At 38.1% G+C, this 16,992-nt stretch overlaps 1 protein-coding gene across 1 annotated transcript in view; it reads right to left on the reverse strand.

Moving 5' to 3' along the window:
- The window catches only part of plch2a (phospholipase C, eta 2a), a 157,825-nt gene that overhangs the window by 37,044 nt on the left and 103,789 nt on the right, over positions 1 to 16,992 (reverse strand). Inside the window, exons 4-5 of the mRNA XM_073867458.1 lie at positions 5,099 to 5,245; positions 925 to 1,170 (exon numbers count right to left, since the gene is read on the reverse strand). Of these exons, the coding sequence (XP_073723559.1) occupies positions 925 to 1,170; positions 5,099 to 5,245 (393 nt within the window). The remainder of the gene's footprint in view (positions 1 to 924; positions 1,171 to 5,098; positions 5,246 to 16,992) is intronic.

Below are 16,992 nucleotides of genomic sequence, written 5' to 3' on the forward strand. Positions count from 1 at the left end.
GCTCTTTTACGATGAACATCCCATGAGGCATTGCAAATGAAGTCATCAAATCATAAACAATATCATATATAGAAAAAAATATGTGAAATTCATTACAGGACCTTCAAGAATTGACTTCACTGGCAATCCTTCATGTTAGTGATCACTGCCGAGCGTTTTTTGTGCTTTCTACGTTTCCATGGTTACAGAAAGAGTTTTCTGATTGGTGTAAATCTCTCAAGCTTATGGGTAGTTATGGATTTTCACTGGGGATTTGAAATGAAATCGTAAAGACTCGAGGTTTTCACAGAAGCATATATCATTGCTTAATCTCAGTGCTCACGTTTGGTCTCTCTCGCAACGTTTGCGCACAGTTGTTAAACGTCCATTTCTCTCAGCAGAAAATGAATGAATGGAATTGTATTTCTGGAACCCTACAGCAAGAGTGAAGTTAAGCCTAAACATTTATACTGTTACCTTGATGTGTTAAGTTAGATTTTTCATTTAAGAAAACGTCGATGATAGTTTTTAATACCACTATAATAAGGTTATATTTGTTAACATTAGTAAATGCATTTGCATGAACGAACAATGAGCAATATAATTTAACAGCATTTATTAATCTCTTAATGTTAGTTAATAGCAATGTAGAGTTGTATTAGATTCTGGATAGATGGTGTTGGTTTATTGTGCATTAACTAATGTTAACAATTAGTCAATTTTTATGACAAACAGAACTAGGAAAGCCTCTTAAAGACCGTACTGAAAGAGATGGACGACAAATCCCTGGTGTTCTGAATGGGGCTTTAGATTGATTTGCGTTACATTGGAGAGATTTTACTGTAACACACCCTTCACTCTGATAGTAAAAACTTCACATGAATGTGCTGTAAAGTAAGTGAATCTGACACATCAGCATTATCATCACCATCAGACAGTAAGGATATTGATCACGAGTACGCTGACGTTTAGCCAGACTGTCTTCATCGCTGATGCCGGCCATTAGATATTTCAGACCAGTGATCCAGGTGCGAGCCTCTTCTCCTGTACCTGACACCAGGTCAAGAGACTCCATGTGCTCGCCGTAATAGATGCTGAAGCAGCAGTTGGGATCGAAGCTGCCGTCTGCATATCTCTGAAAGATCTCAGACTGCTTTCCCTCACACACTTCCTGGATGGAGTCGATTGAGACTGATAAAAGAAATGCAAAACATTTACTGCTTAATGCTCTTCACTAACCAACTACATCTACAGATGTATGTAATAAAGTCTCTGAAGAACAGATTTATAAATGGGAGCAGATGGCTACTTTAAATTAAACACTCTCTAATGCCAATGGACATTATTTCATTCATCTATTAGACGCATCATCTCATATCTACAGCTATAACACATGTCATACTCATTCATATCCATGCATTTTACTCAAATTAATCATGTTTGTTAATGACAATAAGACAAAGGGCCCTATTTTAACGATCTAAGTGCAGGGCGCCCGGTCGTAACGGGCGTGTCCGATTCAACTTTTGCTAATTTAACGACGCGAAAAATGGCAATCGCACCGTCTAAAAGGGTTGTTCCTATTCTGCCGTAACGTGCAATAAACCAATGAAAATCACAGCTCTCGTCCCCTTTAAAAGCAAGTTGTGTTGGCGCAATGCCGACTTCCTATTTAGATGCCGAAATTTGTAAACTGAAAAACGAAGCGGAGGAAGAAGACCATCAGTTAAAGATTAATATAAAAAAATTGCGTTGTTTTAATTTGTATTGAAACTGTTCTTTTTTGGTATTAAAACCTTTAAAAGTCGTTTTCTTTTAGTCATGGAAGTAAAATTAGCAGGCTTTTAATGGGTGTAAATAAATGGATAGCCTACATGATCTGTTATCTCAACAAAAAAAATCTCATAATCGATCCTCATTTATGTCCAAGAGACTCAATAATAATCTTTTACATTTTAATCCTTTGATTTTTTTCCGCCGATCTTTATGACATTTTATAAAATAAATTAATTAATCATAAATTCTTTGTAATTAAATCTCAGAAAAATAAGGCTACTAACCAACAGCACCACATTGGATAATTTAATATGTTTTGTTTCATTTAAATTTTATGTTTAAGAATGTTTTTTGTTATAAAATTTATTTTGCACTGAAAAAAATGATTAATTGAATTTAATAAATTTTTTTTAACGTAAGTGGTTGCAATCAATTTATTTAAGCTACATTTAAACAAAAGTTTTATATTTTATTTTACTTTACTAATCTTTTTTGTTTAAATGTTGCTTAAATAAATTGATTGCAACCACTTACCTTAAAAAAATTGATTAAATTCAATGAATCTTTTTTTTCAGTGTGGGGGGCCACGAAGGGATGCATCGCATACAAGGGGGGCTGCACGCTGAAAAAGTTTGAGAACCGCCGTGTTAGCAGGCATGCACACCAAGGCGTTAACGGCGACGTATGTTTTCAATTGTTACCAATGCAAAAGCGGCGCTTTTCAAAAAAGCCAGCAACTGGCGGGTTTTGTCCACACGGAGCGCTGAAAACAACCTGATCTCACAAATTACGTGAAATAGTCACAAAATATTTCTGCCATTTTACGTGTCCGTGCCATGACTTTCTTTTCGTGTAAGTTTCATGTGTTGGTTGCTCGACAGTTTTTCCTATTTTCTTGCCATTGTCGCTTCGGTTTGGGGGTAGATTTACAAAAAATGACAACCTTACCCAAACCCAACTAACCCTAACGTCAGGTGACAATGAATTAAAAAGTATACGAAAAAATAGTATAAACTAATACTTAAAGTGTCATCCTAGCGCAAACAGCAAATCTAACCCCAAACCGAACCGACAATTCTTTAAAAATAGGAAACACAGTTGAGTAACCAATACGTGAAACTGACACGAAAAGAAAGTCGGTAAATGACGGAAATATGTGACAATGACACGGACAAATGAGCAACATATTTCGTGACTATTTCACGTAATTTGTGAGATCATGTTGGCTGAAAAATATTCAACTTTGGGTAAAAAGCTCAGCTCGTCAATGTCACGTCTCACTTAGCTGTCCAATCACAGTGGAGGAGGGGCGGGATAAATATCACAACAACCAACCAGGGAATTGTTCAATTACTGATAAACAAAGCAGAAATATCATAGCAACCAAAGCAAAAAAAAGCTTGCAGTCTGCTTCCGCCTGCTGTTTCAGACGTGTTTAAAAGCTTTGGTGTGCACACCCCCTTAGAGCAATACAATTATATTTACGGTAGTAGCCGACATTAAACTAAATCTAACAGACATAAATATGATCAACTAATGTGTTTGTTCTGTGAATCTCTTTAAGATGTTTTTAATTTCTTTATTGTTTCGGAGAGATGAAAGATAATGGTTTAGATCTTTCCCTCAGTGATCTTACAAATCTCCTTCCAGAGGTTCAGATGAGATTTCTATGATGTCTCACACAGTGATTATTATGTGTGATAATCGATTAAAAAATCCACAAGTCTCTGTGGTCAATATGGCATTATTCAACGTGATCTCATGAGAATACGTGTGTATTTTTACGTTTTAGTGTGGTTGTTTAAAACACACTGAAACATACAATATCGACGTTTTGACAGGACTTATACGTAAGTTATTTACGTATTTACAACTTCACAAACGTACAAATTTGTACGTAAGTTATTACTATTCATAAATATTAAAATCGTGGGCATTGGCGTTTCTGACTCATAACAATGACATGTTTTCAGTCATATTTTCTGACTTATATATTTAAGACAGTTTACCCACTTACCTAATGAAATGATTATGATATTCAGAGAATTTCACAATATTTAACATTTTAAAACTTTAAAATGAATAGCATTTATGTATTTATATTTAGTTTGTTTGCCATGACACACAAAAACGCGATTTCTCCTGCTCTCTTACTACCAAGCAATAATTACAACAAAATACAACATAAATTCACAAAAGATTTTACTTTTATTCATTTGGTGTAATCAACATCTTTAAATTTCATACGATTGCGAGGAACAGATCCAAATTCAGCCCTTGATCCAGCGATCTTTATCCACGTTTTCATCAGCAACCGTAACGTCAGATCGCGCGTTCGTTAATGTGAATTCAAATATCCCGCCTCAAGAAGCTTTACGACACATTGCTTTACGGCAATGATATCAAAAGCTCACTCATTGGCTCTTTGAGTGCCACGTGACATATTTGTGTCATTTCCATTTTCGTTGGTGTACGTTTGAAATTAAAAAAGCGCGCCGTGACAGAGAGAAGCTGGATCAACGCTGATCAAACTCTTGGATTAATAACTTTAATACTTCTCTTTACTTCACTTCATATACTCCAGAGAGGACCTTGGCTGCAGCACATCGTCATTTTAACTACTTTTGGTACTGATTTTAATATTCGCAATAAATAAGTTGTTGTGATTACACTTCATTGTCTGTCTCTTATGATTTTTTTAAACAGTAACGTTAAATGATTTTAATAAACTGTTTTGCGTATGACTGTAGCACCTTAAAATATCTTTTGAATGCTATATTGTTACTAATATGTTCCTAAACATATCTGTCCGTTACGTTTTTAAACATTTTTTATAAAAAGAGTTTGGGTTTAGGGTAAGGTTTGGGGTAGGGTTAAGGTTGTAACATATAGCTAAAATGGTTAAAAGGAAATTATACAGCAATCTTTATGAAATGAAAGATACGTAAATGTTTTACGTTTTTTAGCTGTCAAAACGTAATAATGCTACGTTTAAATGTTGTAAATATGTCTACATTGTACGTTTTAGCATCTATTTAAACGTACAAAAAATACGTTTTTGTTTTTTAAAGTTACGTGTAAATACTACGTATTAACAGTGAGACCAGGCTGCATTATTTGTCTCTATTTATAATGTACTTTAAACATTTGAACAGAACTGTTTGGAACAAAGTGGATGCGTGGACTAATGTACATAAGTAAAATCTGTATTTAATTTGTTATGCAATATACACACTTTAGTGTACAACTCTATATTTTCCTCTTGGTCTGAATAAATTGAGGTCAGTGTCTAATGAATAAAACAGATAGAGAACATGAATGACTGTGGACCCCTGGCACTTACTTTTGGCTTTCTCGTTCTTTCTGGAGGGCCGCCAGCGAATGCAGGACTTGTGCTCGTCCAAGTAAAAAAAACGCACCAGACCTTTGGATCCACCGCGCAATTTCAGCATCTGAGTCCCTGTCTGCATGCAGCCCATACATTTCTCCACTGTGAGAGAGAGAGAGACAGATTTTTACAACAACCCCTAAAAAATCAACACATTTTATGCCCTTAAAATGTTTACAATATGTGCAGTGCATAAAAAATCCTAACCAGATCCAGCTTGTACCCAAAGCGAGGCACATATATTTTTAGGGTTTCAGAGAGTGGAGGTTAAGTTTCCTGCTTCACATAAGATTACATGAACAGCAAATCTGAGTGTATTTCTGCATCTCTCAGAGGAGCAGTCATCCATCAAAACATCTGACAGACTCAACATACATGGATATCTTGACTGTGACCTTTATAAACCCTATTGAAATCCAATATGTTTCATTCTCAAACATTCCTTCAACACAGCCTGGCAAGATCGACTGATTCACATATTGTGCTCTTATGAAAACACATTCATGAATCTAAGACAGTACATGAAGGCTCATTGCAATTTTCATTCTTTGCTATAGATTTGCATGTTTATTTCACAACAGACACACGACTTTAATATTGATAATCTACACAAACTGATTTTTCAACATTGTAAAGAAAACTGTTGGATGAATGAAACGATAAAACGAAGTGTTTAAGAGATTTCTGGAAATACATGACACTGTCAGATAGTAATACAATGTTTTTTGATGGGTAATAAATGATTATCTTACTCATATACAGTACAATCCAACCCAGTCTCACAAGGTTTCGTTAATAGTCATGGAATTTTCACAAATTTCCGCATTTTTTCATGATCGTATAACGAATTCCTATTTTCGTGTGATTATCACATATTGGTTACTCAACTGTTTTGTCCTATTTTCTTACCATTGTCGCTTCGGTTTAGGGTTAGATTTACATAAAATGACATCCCTACCCAAACCCAACTCTAACCCTAACGCCAGGCGACATATACAAAAATAAATCAGAAACAATAGTATAAGTAAGCAATAAGGTACGAGAGGCTGTGCTGTATCGTGAATAAGTAACGGCTGAAGGGCGTTGTTAGGCACGACGCGAAGCCGTTGCTTATTCATGATACAGCACTTGCCTTGAGTGCCTTATTGCTTTTATAAAACGGTTACCACACAATATTAAAGTAAAAAAAAATATTACTGCAACTTTCATGAAGTTAAATCAATAAAAGCATTCCTTCCGCTAGAAAAAATAGTCCCTGACTGCAAACAACAACATGAAAGCTCAAATAAAAACAACAAACTGTTCTCAGACTTTGTCTCATTATATGTTTATGTGTTGCTAAGGGTGTTGCTAAGGGCGCAGTGATATTAAATAGAACCGTTGGGTGAAGCGGTCATAGCAGTGTTTTATCATGAATAAAGCACACCTATTGACCAATCAGAATCAAGGATTGGAACTTACCGTTTTATAAACCAATTTATACCACGGGTCTGTTGAATGCTGCATTCTGATTGGCTGAGAAATGTTCTATGGGTGTTGATTATTTTTCTGTAAACCGCACACCTTACTTTTCAAATGTTTTAAAAATAGGCACCAGAGCAATGTTTGTGGTAACCGTGGTATAAGCGGAATAATTGACTCCGGTCCTTTGAATTATTTGAAAATAATGCACACCTGTTGCAGATTATTTTCTTATAATTCAATTGCCCGTCGTCAATTATTCCTTACATATATAAAGTGACATTCTAATGCAAGCCCTTAATCTTACCCTAAACCGAAGTGACAATGATTTAAAAACGTGTGATAATCACACGAAAACAGGAATTCGTTATACGATGACAAAAAAACGGGGAAATTTGTGATAATATCACGAAAAAAGAATAAAAAACATTACGTGACTATATCACGAAACCTTGTGAGACTGGGTAGCACAATCATGGTACTCTAGGTCAGTGGTTCTCAAATTTCTTTCGCATGCGGCCCCCCTTGTGTACGGTGCATTCCTTCACGGACCCCCCAAAGAAAATTTATGACAAAAAACTGTCCTAAAATTTTACATTTTTATTAAACAAAACATATTTAGTTATACAAAGTAGTACTGTTGGTTAGCAGCCTTATTTTTTTTAGGTTTAATTACACAGAATTCATGATAAATTAATGTATTTTATAAAATGTCATAAAATTGGGGCCCCCCTGGCACCATCTCGCGGCCCCCCTGGGGGCCCCGAACCCCAGTTTGAGAACCACTGCTCTAGGTTGTTATTACCATGTTACTATCCACACTTTAAAATGCTGTGATGGGTAGCATTAGGCTGCCATAGTACTGTATGTAAGGAATAATTGACAACAAGCTGTAGTAGTGAGGTAATGGGTGGTAATAATGAGGCACGACGCAAAGCACGCACATCATGGGTGTGCATTATTTTTAATTATACCACAGGTCTGCTGAACGATTTATTCTGATTAGTTGAGAAATGTTTTACGTATTCCCACCTTGGGTGTGCATTGTTTTAGAATAATTCAATGGCCCGTTGTCAATTATTCTTTACATAATTGAAAGGACCGACGTCAATTATTCCTCTTATACCACAGTTACCAAAGACATTGCTCTGGTGGTTATTTTAAGACAATTGACAGGTCAGGGGTGCGGTTATCAAAAAACAATGCATACCCGTGGAACATTTCTCAACCAATCAGAATAAAGCATTCAACAGCCCTGCGGCATAAGTACCTAAAATTGTTGAAAACAGGGTTATTATGGCCAAAATCATGATAGTACTGTACAGTACCAAAACAACTTGTTATAACCATGGTCATACATTTTGTTAAGTGGTCCAGTATAATAGAAAGTGAAAGCACGGAAAAAGTAAGTGAGGAAATGAGTTGAGATCTGCAGTGTCCTCAGTATTTGATAACAGCAGATCTGGCTTCATTGAAGAAGTTTCCTCAGAGAACAGATTGCTGTTATATAAACACCAGATGAACAGAGAGACGATTATATAATAAACAGAGATGAGGACACAATACACCAACATTACTGTTCTGTGTATTCATATGAACTCAGCTCATTTCTTTATTACTGATAGATCACTACTCTATATCTTCATGTTAATCCAGATCTGAGGGATTGATTCACTTCTGTCATTAGTTTAGTTTTAACTGGCAGTATAGGATTTAATATGGTAAACTACTGCAGGATTGAAAACACAGAGGTATAATATACTGTGATCTCAGTAGTGAAAAAACATCTCTGTACTAGTGTTCACAATAAATATGAATTTAGTTTAGTAAAGTTATATAAGACTGCAAAGACTTCATTACATACAACAGCGGCCTAAAACAATGACTGTTAGTTAACATACATCTAAGTTTATCTGATAGTTAGTTAAAAAGGTTACTTTTTTAAAGGGCACATTTCACAAGACTTTTTTAAGATGTCAAATTAATCTTTGGTGTTCCCAGAGTACATATGTGAAGGTTTGGCTCAAAATACCCCACAGATCATTTATTATAGCATGTTCAAAATGCCACTTTGTTGGTGTGAGAAAAAATGTGCCATTTTTGGGTGTGTCCTTTAAAATGCAAATTAGCTGCCATGGTTGGATAGCGCAGATTCAACCCTATATCACGAAAATGCGTGACTATTTCACGCATGGACCAGCGTGACAATGTCACGCTTTGCCGCGTTTGAGCGTGAGCATGTCACGCTTTTCTGTTTGTGTCACTGTCACGTATTGGTTACTCAACTTTTTGTCCTATTTTCAAACCATTGTCGCTTCGGTTTAGGGTTAGATTTGGTGCTTGTGTTATATGTCACTTTAAGTATTTGTCACTTTAAGTATTGGTTTATAAAAAAAAAGATACAATACTTATTCTTTTATATTTTCTAAACTTTAACCAATTGTCACCTGACGTTGGAGTTAGAGTTTGTTTAGGTAAGGATGTCATTTTATGTAAATCTAACCCTAAACCGAAGCGACAATGGTAAGAAATTAGGACAAAAAAGTTGAGTAACCAATACGTGAAAGTGACACAAACAGAAAGCGTGACATGCTCACGCTCAAACGCGGTCCATGCGTGAAATAGTCACGCAATTTCGTGATACTGGGTTGGCAGATTAAGGGGCATTATTACCCCCTACTGACATCACAAGGGGAGCCACATTTCAATGACCTATTTTTCACATGCTTGCTGAGAATGGTTTACAAAAACTAAGTTACTGGGTTGATCTTTATCACATTTTCTAGGTTGATAGAAGCAAATTATAGCACTTTAACATGGAAAAAGTCAGATTTTCATGATATGTCCCTTTTAAAACTGTTGCAAGCTATTACACTTTAATGAAAGATTAAAAAAAATTATGAAAAGATGAAAATGAAAAGATTTCTTTGTCTTAAAGAGCTTTTTAGGATCTGTTGAGCTGTATTTAATCATATTGTACTCAGTGAAGTTATGGCAGATAGTGTCAGTGAATCTCATACAGCCGGGTGAGATGAGGTCTAATAAACTGATCTGATTCTCGACAGCGGGGTTTGGCCGAACCGTTTTTTGATTGCACGAAAATACATGTTTAGTGAATATATCCCGTGTTGAGCAAAGCATCCGTACGCAAGAGTTTCCCGCATGGTGCCTGATCAAATACGCTCCTTTAGTTGGTCTGAAACGGTTGCCATGGATACCAGGTTCAGGGCTGAAACGTTTGAGAAATCCGAGTGGCAAAGCTACACATCGCCTTCACTGGGATGTTACTCATTGAGCAGCTTAAATAATTACTATATACTCAACTGACTCCAGAACACCGTTTCAGCCATTATCAATGACACTGTACAGGACAAAACAAACGGGTTTGAGATGAGTACAAGAGGGTGAGTACATGATTCGTTCAGGTGAACTATATACATGTAACCCCTGACAGAGTCTGGTCTACTGAATGTATGTCAGAGTAAGGTAAACCTCTCACACATCAGGGTATTAAAGCTTAGAGGGATTGACCATATGTCACCTCTCATACACACAGGTGCAGTTCAATCACGGCATACAAACCAAGTCGGCCGTCCTGATGTCTGAACACGTCTATGAAACCAAATGTCACTGTGGGGATTCGTAAACAGACCAGAAAGAAAAGCAAGTTAAGATGTAATACTGTGTGACAGCAGTGACATTTAACTTTTTATTTATTCTCTCATTTTTATTCAATCAGATTGAGATTCATATGTATGCATTGTATGCTGATATTTGCTCTATTATGAGTGACTATTTTATCTTGTGAACTACAGCAGATCCATCATTACATCTATATCAAACCTCACTTTCATTCATATTATACTAAACATCATCTTATTCTCTAATGCGATACAAACTGAAAACAATCAATATTACGAATGAAAAACAGATTTTGGTCGACATTGAGTTTGTTTGTCTATCACAAGTTTGGACAGTAAGTGCGGTTATAGAAACATTGAAAGAATAATAATAATAATTCACCACATTTATATAATGCATTATTTTGAAGCACTCAAAACACTTTACATATGGGTAATTTTTCTCAACCATCATCAATGTGCAACATCCACCTCATACATATTGCGTCAGAATGCCCACCACACACCAGCTTATTAGTGGAGAGGGGACAGAGTCATATAGGTCCCGTACACACTGCATATTAATTTGGTTGTCACTTCACCTTTTAATGCTTAATCCTGTTCTGTACACACACAATTCAGTAATTTACGGGACTGACAACCGCATTCTACAACCAAATTAACTCCCGCAAATTGCTGGTAGTGACAACCGCATTTACAGAAACTCTTCATATTGTGTACATAACGAAAAACTAGACATTAATAGTGTTTAAATCATGGACATGGCAGGTCTTTCTTCTAAAAAATAAATGCTTAGAAGAGAAAAAAGTCTTCTGTATGCACGGTGCAGAAAATGACAGAGGCACGAGCGTTTGCTGCCTAGTGTTGCCAGATCTTGCACTAAAAAAACAGCCAACACGAAAAATCCAATAATAAACCGAAATAAATCCAAATGCTTTACCTCAAAGATCAAAATATTGGGGCCGGCACTTTCACACTTTATTATAACCAAAAACTTGATTGCTTCATGAGCCAAAAGCCATAAACGGTTAAAGGATAATTCTGGTATTTAACACTTCGAGTCTCATTTCTGGTTTGTTTTGGATGAACTACAGTGATGGACACAGAAATTTTGACAATGGGTCGTGTCTTGAGTTCTTGACTCGTTTAGAAGCGTCTCTTGACTGCTTCAGAATGGAAGTCAATGGCCATGCACAAACATGTCATTAAAACAACACTTAACATTCATTTTCAAAACTATGCTACTCACCGAGTGGTTCGTGGTGTTCGTTGTGATTAAAAACAAGTTGTGTAGCGAAATACAGTTTCTGTCGTGTTTTATTTGGCTTGTTGTAAAATTCCATTGACTTCTCTTGGAAGACTCGTTGCTCGCTGATATATCACTCCGCCACCGGGAAACAGAAAAGGGTCTATTTACATATGGTTGTAGTTTTTTCGCTCAGTTTCTCTCAGAAGAAATTTTTCCCATATTTGTAGGGCTGGACCAGAATATTCGAATATTCGTTCCGTGGGTTGACATTCGATTTTCAGTTTTGAGATTCGAATATATATATAAATATTTTACAGCGTTAATGGAGAGCTTTTGCCAAGCAGGAAGTGCGCTTCACGCTCCCGCTCTATAGGTGGCGCAGAGAGACCAACATCCATAGCCAACAGCCACCAAACAGCACCAGTGGAAGAGATCTCCTCGAACGGAAAGCGCGCTTCCTGCTTTGGCATTCACGCTAATAGTGTTGTAAATAACGTTCAGTTTCTTGCAAAAACTCATTGATTTGCTTCACAAGACGTCAATATGTCACACGGAGTTATGGGGGATTACTGTTGTATTGGATATATATGCTTTAGCTCTTAAAGTGTGAGGATCGGTTGACTTGCATGACGGAGCACTGGGGTTTCTGCAAAATATCTTCTTTATTGTTCTGCTGATGAAAAAAACATATTGGATGGTGTAAGTGTTATAAATAAACTTGATTGTGAAAGTATGCTACCGTTTTATTACAGTTTGTTGGACTACGTTCATTCATGCTTCAGACTCAAATATAGAGCGGAAGTATATACGCGGTTGTGAGGTATCTGAAAAAATAGTTCCACTATAGCAAATAACACGGATTGAAATCATACATTCCGCCAATATATTTGTTTTTAATCATCAACGAACACCACAAACCACTTGGTGAGTAGTACAGTTTTGAAAATGAACGTTAAGTGTTGTTTTAATGACATGTTTGTGCATGGCCATTGACTTTCATTCTGAAGCAGTCAAGAGACGCTTCTAAATGAGTCGAAAAGTCAAGACACGACCCATTGTCAAAATTTCAGTGTCCATCACTGTAGTTCATCCAAAACAAACCAGAAATGAGACTCAAAGTGTTAAATACCGGAATTATCCTTTAAGTGCCAAAACGAAATGTACATACAAAAAAAGACAAGGACCTGGCAACATTGCAAGACAGCCCATTGTTGAGCAGCCTCAAATATGCGTACAATGCACAACGCCAAGATGGAGGTTTATTGCAAAACATAATGCCGCTGTTAAATTATTTTGGTCAAAGCTGTGAGTGATAAGCTATGGTCATCTCATCTTCACATTTTCGGGAGTGAGTTCCCGAAAGTTTGCAGTGTACGAGGCCATAGTTAATCAGTATATATGGAATGATGATTAGTAGGCCAATAAGCAAGTTTGGCCATGCAGGATGAGGGGACACATCCCTACCCTACATCCTGGGATTTATAAAGACCACAGAGAGTTAGGACCTCGTTTTAACGTCCACCCAAAGGAGGGTGCCTACACATCACTATACTGGTGTGTTAGGACCAAGGGGCAACCTTTCGATCTCTCTGATGAAGCCAACACGGAAGTGATTTAATCTGCAATTCATTGACCGGCCACTAGAGGCAGGCTCCAAAAGGGAGTCAATTCCCATTGACCCCCATGTTAAAACGCCCAACTTTACAACAGAAATAAATATGTTTACAGCCTGATACAAAAAGTGTTTTTGGTCTATAGAGCTAATTGTGTCTTTGATGACAACTGTGAGGGGGGTGAATTTTTTTGTAACTCATCCGTTTAAACTATATATTGCCTTAAAGTTCTGCATAATTAAGGGCGTGGCTAATTGAGCGACAGGTGAACTGCAACTCCTGTCACTACCGTCAAGGTAGGCGGGCGTGGTTTGAGCACCCAGCCACCTCAGCTTCACCCACATCCCGCCTCTTTTTCGGTTATCCGTGAGTGATGCACGGTGACTTGATGCTAAGATGCCGACAGCAGGCACCGCTTACTATTATCTATAAAAAAGCTCTTCACAAACCGATGGGTGATATCACGAACACTATGTCCATATTTTTTACAGTCTATGACCCACACAGACCAAAGGGTGAGCACCCCCTGCTGGTCTCACTAGCACCTTTACCAGCAGCAACCTAGTTTTCCCAGGAGGTCTCCCATCCAGGTGTTGACCAGGCTCAGCCCTACTTAGCTACAGGGGGCAACCAGTGTTACAGAGTGATGTGGCTGCTGGGCGTAGAAAGATCGGACAATAAAAGAAATCACACTGTTTTTTTTAAACTAAAGTAAAAGTCATTTGCAATCCTCTGTGGTGGAATTAAATTATCATCAAAGCTCAACATGTATTAAATATAACCCACAATAGAGATTGATCTCTTAATCATTTATGGACATGCACGTCTTTATTAGGGCCATTCATGTAAAAGTAAAGATGATAAAAATGCACATAACTAATCAGACTGATTTTCCTACCACAGTTTATCTGTCTGAAGAAACACATCTGTATCAGAATACAGAGAGATCTCCAGAGGAATACTTCAATGCTGATTTAATTGTGAGTCCTGTGGTAAAATGGCAAATAAACACCATTTTATTCCAGCAAAATGAAAGTTTTAATTCTTACCAAATAAGCCAAGCTTCCATTTGGATCCATATACAGTACTGTCCCCAGTCCAGAAGAAACCTGCCATCAGTCGTGATAGGGTGAGCCTTTGCCCTCGGGTCAGATGGGTCATGGATCTGCCCGCTCGGGTGGGCTTCACTTCAGCCACTAATGCTGGAGGTGCAACGACAGCAGCGATCTGACCGACACGTACAGCGGCAGCACACATCACCTCTCACTCCTTCTTACTGTCTTTGTGTCTTTCTTGACTTCTGCGTTTATATCTTTAGACTCACGCTAGCAAACAAATGTCTAGACCAACCCCATCCAACAACGATCCTGAGAAAATCTGAGACCAAGAAAATGTCCAAACCCCCAAAGCATGTGATGACGGGACAGACCTCAGAACAGTTTCATCTTTCTGATGGAATGCACTGAGAGATGCTCTACTTGTAAAGAGACTGACCTATTGACTGACCAACACCTGTCAAACAGACACTTAAATCCCTTCAACAACAGTAATCCAGGTCTAGAGGATTAATAAAGCTTAAACCACAGCACAAACAGACAGAGAGAGAAAGAGAGAGATAGAAAGGGGGGTTAATCTGTTATTTTTATAATGAAAAATGCATATAGATGATAGTTTCCTAACCACTGATGTCTGACATTTAAACAAAGCCATGACACTGAACATTTCAGACAGCAAGAAAATCATGCAGATGTTTCTCTTTGTAAGCAAGGAATGACGATTGGATACTGAGATTTAAAAAAATTGACGCCTAACCCTATATTAAGCTTTCTGTACATACATGACTGATATCTCAAATGATCTGGGTTGGTTAACAAACATACGTTACTGCTCATAGTGAACTTGACTGTTGTATTCTGTGTTTACATGCAATAAATGACTTTCTTACTTTTTCAGGACAAATATCTAAAATATTATTATATTAAGATGTATATTCTAGATGAGCAAAATGACCTAAAACAAGCAACAAATCTGTAAATTTTTCTTGAATTAAGTGTTTAAAAAAATTTCAAGATTGTTTTCCTACCCCATTGGCAGATTTTTTGTGTTTTAAGCACAAATTCACTTAAATTTACTTTTTTGTCCAAAAACTTAACTTTCCTTTGGTCATGTTGCTCATCAAGAAAACTCATGTAGGAGACAGTGAGCGAGTGCAGTCAGGTTGTTCCAAACTCGCCTCTTCCCACATTTGATTGGACAATGGAAAGCGCATATGACGTCGGGCGCTTTCCGCTCTGAGCGCTCCTTCAAAAAATGCGCGGTGCAGCAGGCGTTCGGTGGCAAAAAAAAGCGCACGCCGTTCGGCGGCGAAAATGCAAGCCATTCGACAGCAAAAACACAAGGCATTGGGCGGCAAAAACACAAGGTGTTCGGTGGCAAAAAAACCCTGCAAGGCATTCAGCGTCGAAAAAAAAAAACGCAAGGCGTTCAGCGTCAAAAACAACGCAAGGCATTTGACAGCAAAAACACAAGGCTTTCGGCGGCATAAAAAAACACAAGGCGTTCGACAGCAAAAACACAAGGTGTTCAGCGGCAAAAAAACCCCGCAAGGCGTTCATCGGCAAAAAAAAACGCAAGGCGTTCGACAGAAAAAACACAAGGCTTTCGGCGGCATAAAAAACCCGCAAGGCGTTCAGTGGCATAAAAATCCGCAAGGCGTTCAGCGGCAAAAAACATAAGGTGGTCAGTGGCAAAAAAAAAAAAAAAAACGCAAGCCGTTCGGCAGGAAAAATGCTACACTCACTGCCTATAGAAAATCATTCAAAAAAAAGAGCAGTGCGACGCTTTTATATAGCTAGGCAACCACCGAGTCAGCTCTCTTGTCAATGAAATATTGAAGCGTGAGCGCTCTTTTGCTGTTAACTGTCATATTAGCAGAAACTTTTAAAAGAGGACGCTTGCTCTGACCTAGTTTGAGGGTGAGAGGTGCACAAACACACAGGAGACAGTGAGTAAGTGGAGAACAACTGTAAATGGCCATCACCACAACGAAAGGCCCGCCTCTCCACTCATTCGATTGGACAGTGGAAAGACTCGAGTGACGTCCGGCGTTTTTCCGCTCTTTGTGCTCCTTCAAAAGCGTGTGCTGCGGCCATAGGCAAAAACTGCAAGGCGTTCAGCGCGCATAAACTGTGCACATAACGCTCACTGCCCATAGAAAATCATTCAAAAAAAGGTGCCTGCAACTGCCATGAACGCGTTTGGTGTGATTGACCACTTAGGGGCCAGTCACACCAAAAGTGTTTATGGCAGTTGCAGGCGCCTCTTTTGAATGATATTCTATGTGCAGGGCGCATTTGCGCGCTGTTTATGCGCGCCGAGCGCCTTGTGGTTTTTGCAGCCTGCTGCGCATGCGTTTTTTAGGAGCGCTGAGAACAGAGAAGCGCCCGACGTCATTCGAGTCTTTCCACTGTCCAATCGAATGAGGGGAGAGGCGGTTGTGGTGAGGGAAGTTTACAGTTGCTTTGAAGAACCGGACTTCACTCGCTCACTCTCTCCTGCGTGTTTGTGCACCTCTCACCCTCAAACAAGATCAGAGCAAGCGCCCTCTTTTTAAAGTTTCTGCTAATATGACAGTTAACAGCAAAAGAGCGTTCACGCTTCAATATTTGATTGACAAGACAGCTGACTCGGTGGTTGCTTAGCAATATGAAAAGCAGTGCGTCGCGCCTTGCGTTTGCAAGCATTTAAAGCGCTTTTGGTGTGACTGGCCCCTTAGAAAGTCATTTTTTGCAGTGCTGTATGAAAGTCACAATGAGGTCAGAAGAGACCTCCTGTATCAGTCAGTTAAGGACGAATGAACAGAGTTTCACCAGACATCTTTAAAAA

Source organism: Misgurnus anguillicaudatus, chromosome 5 (assembly GCF_027580225.2).
Source record: "Misgurnus anguillicaudatus chromosome 5, ASM2758022v2, whole genome shotgun sequence".
In the NCBI taxonomy this organism is placed as follows: Eukaryota; Metazoa; Chordata; class Actinopteri; order Cypriniformes; family Cobitidae; genus Misgurnus; species Misgurnus anguillicaudatus.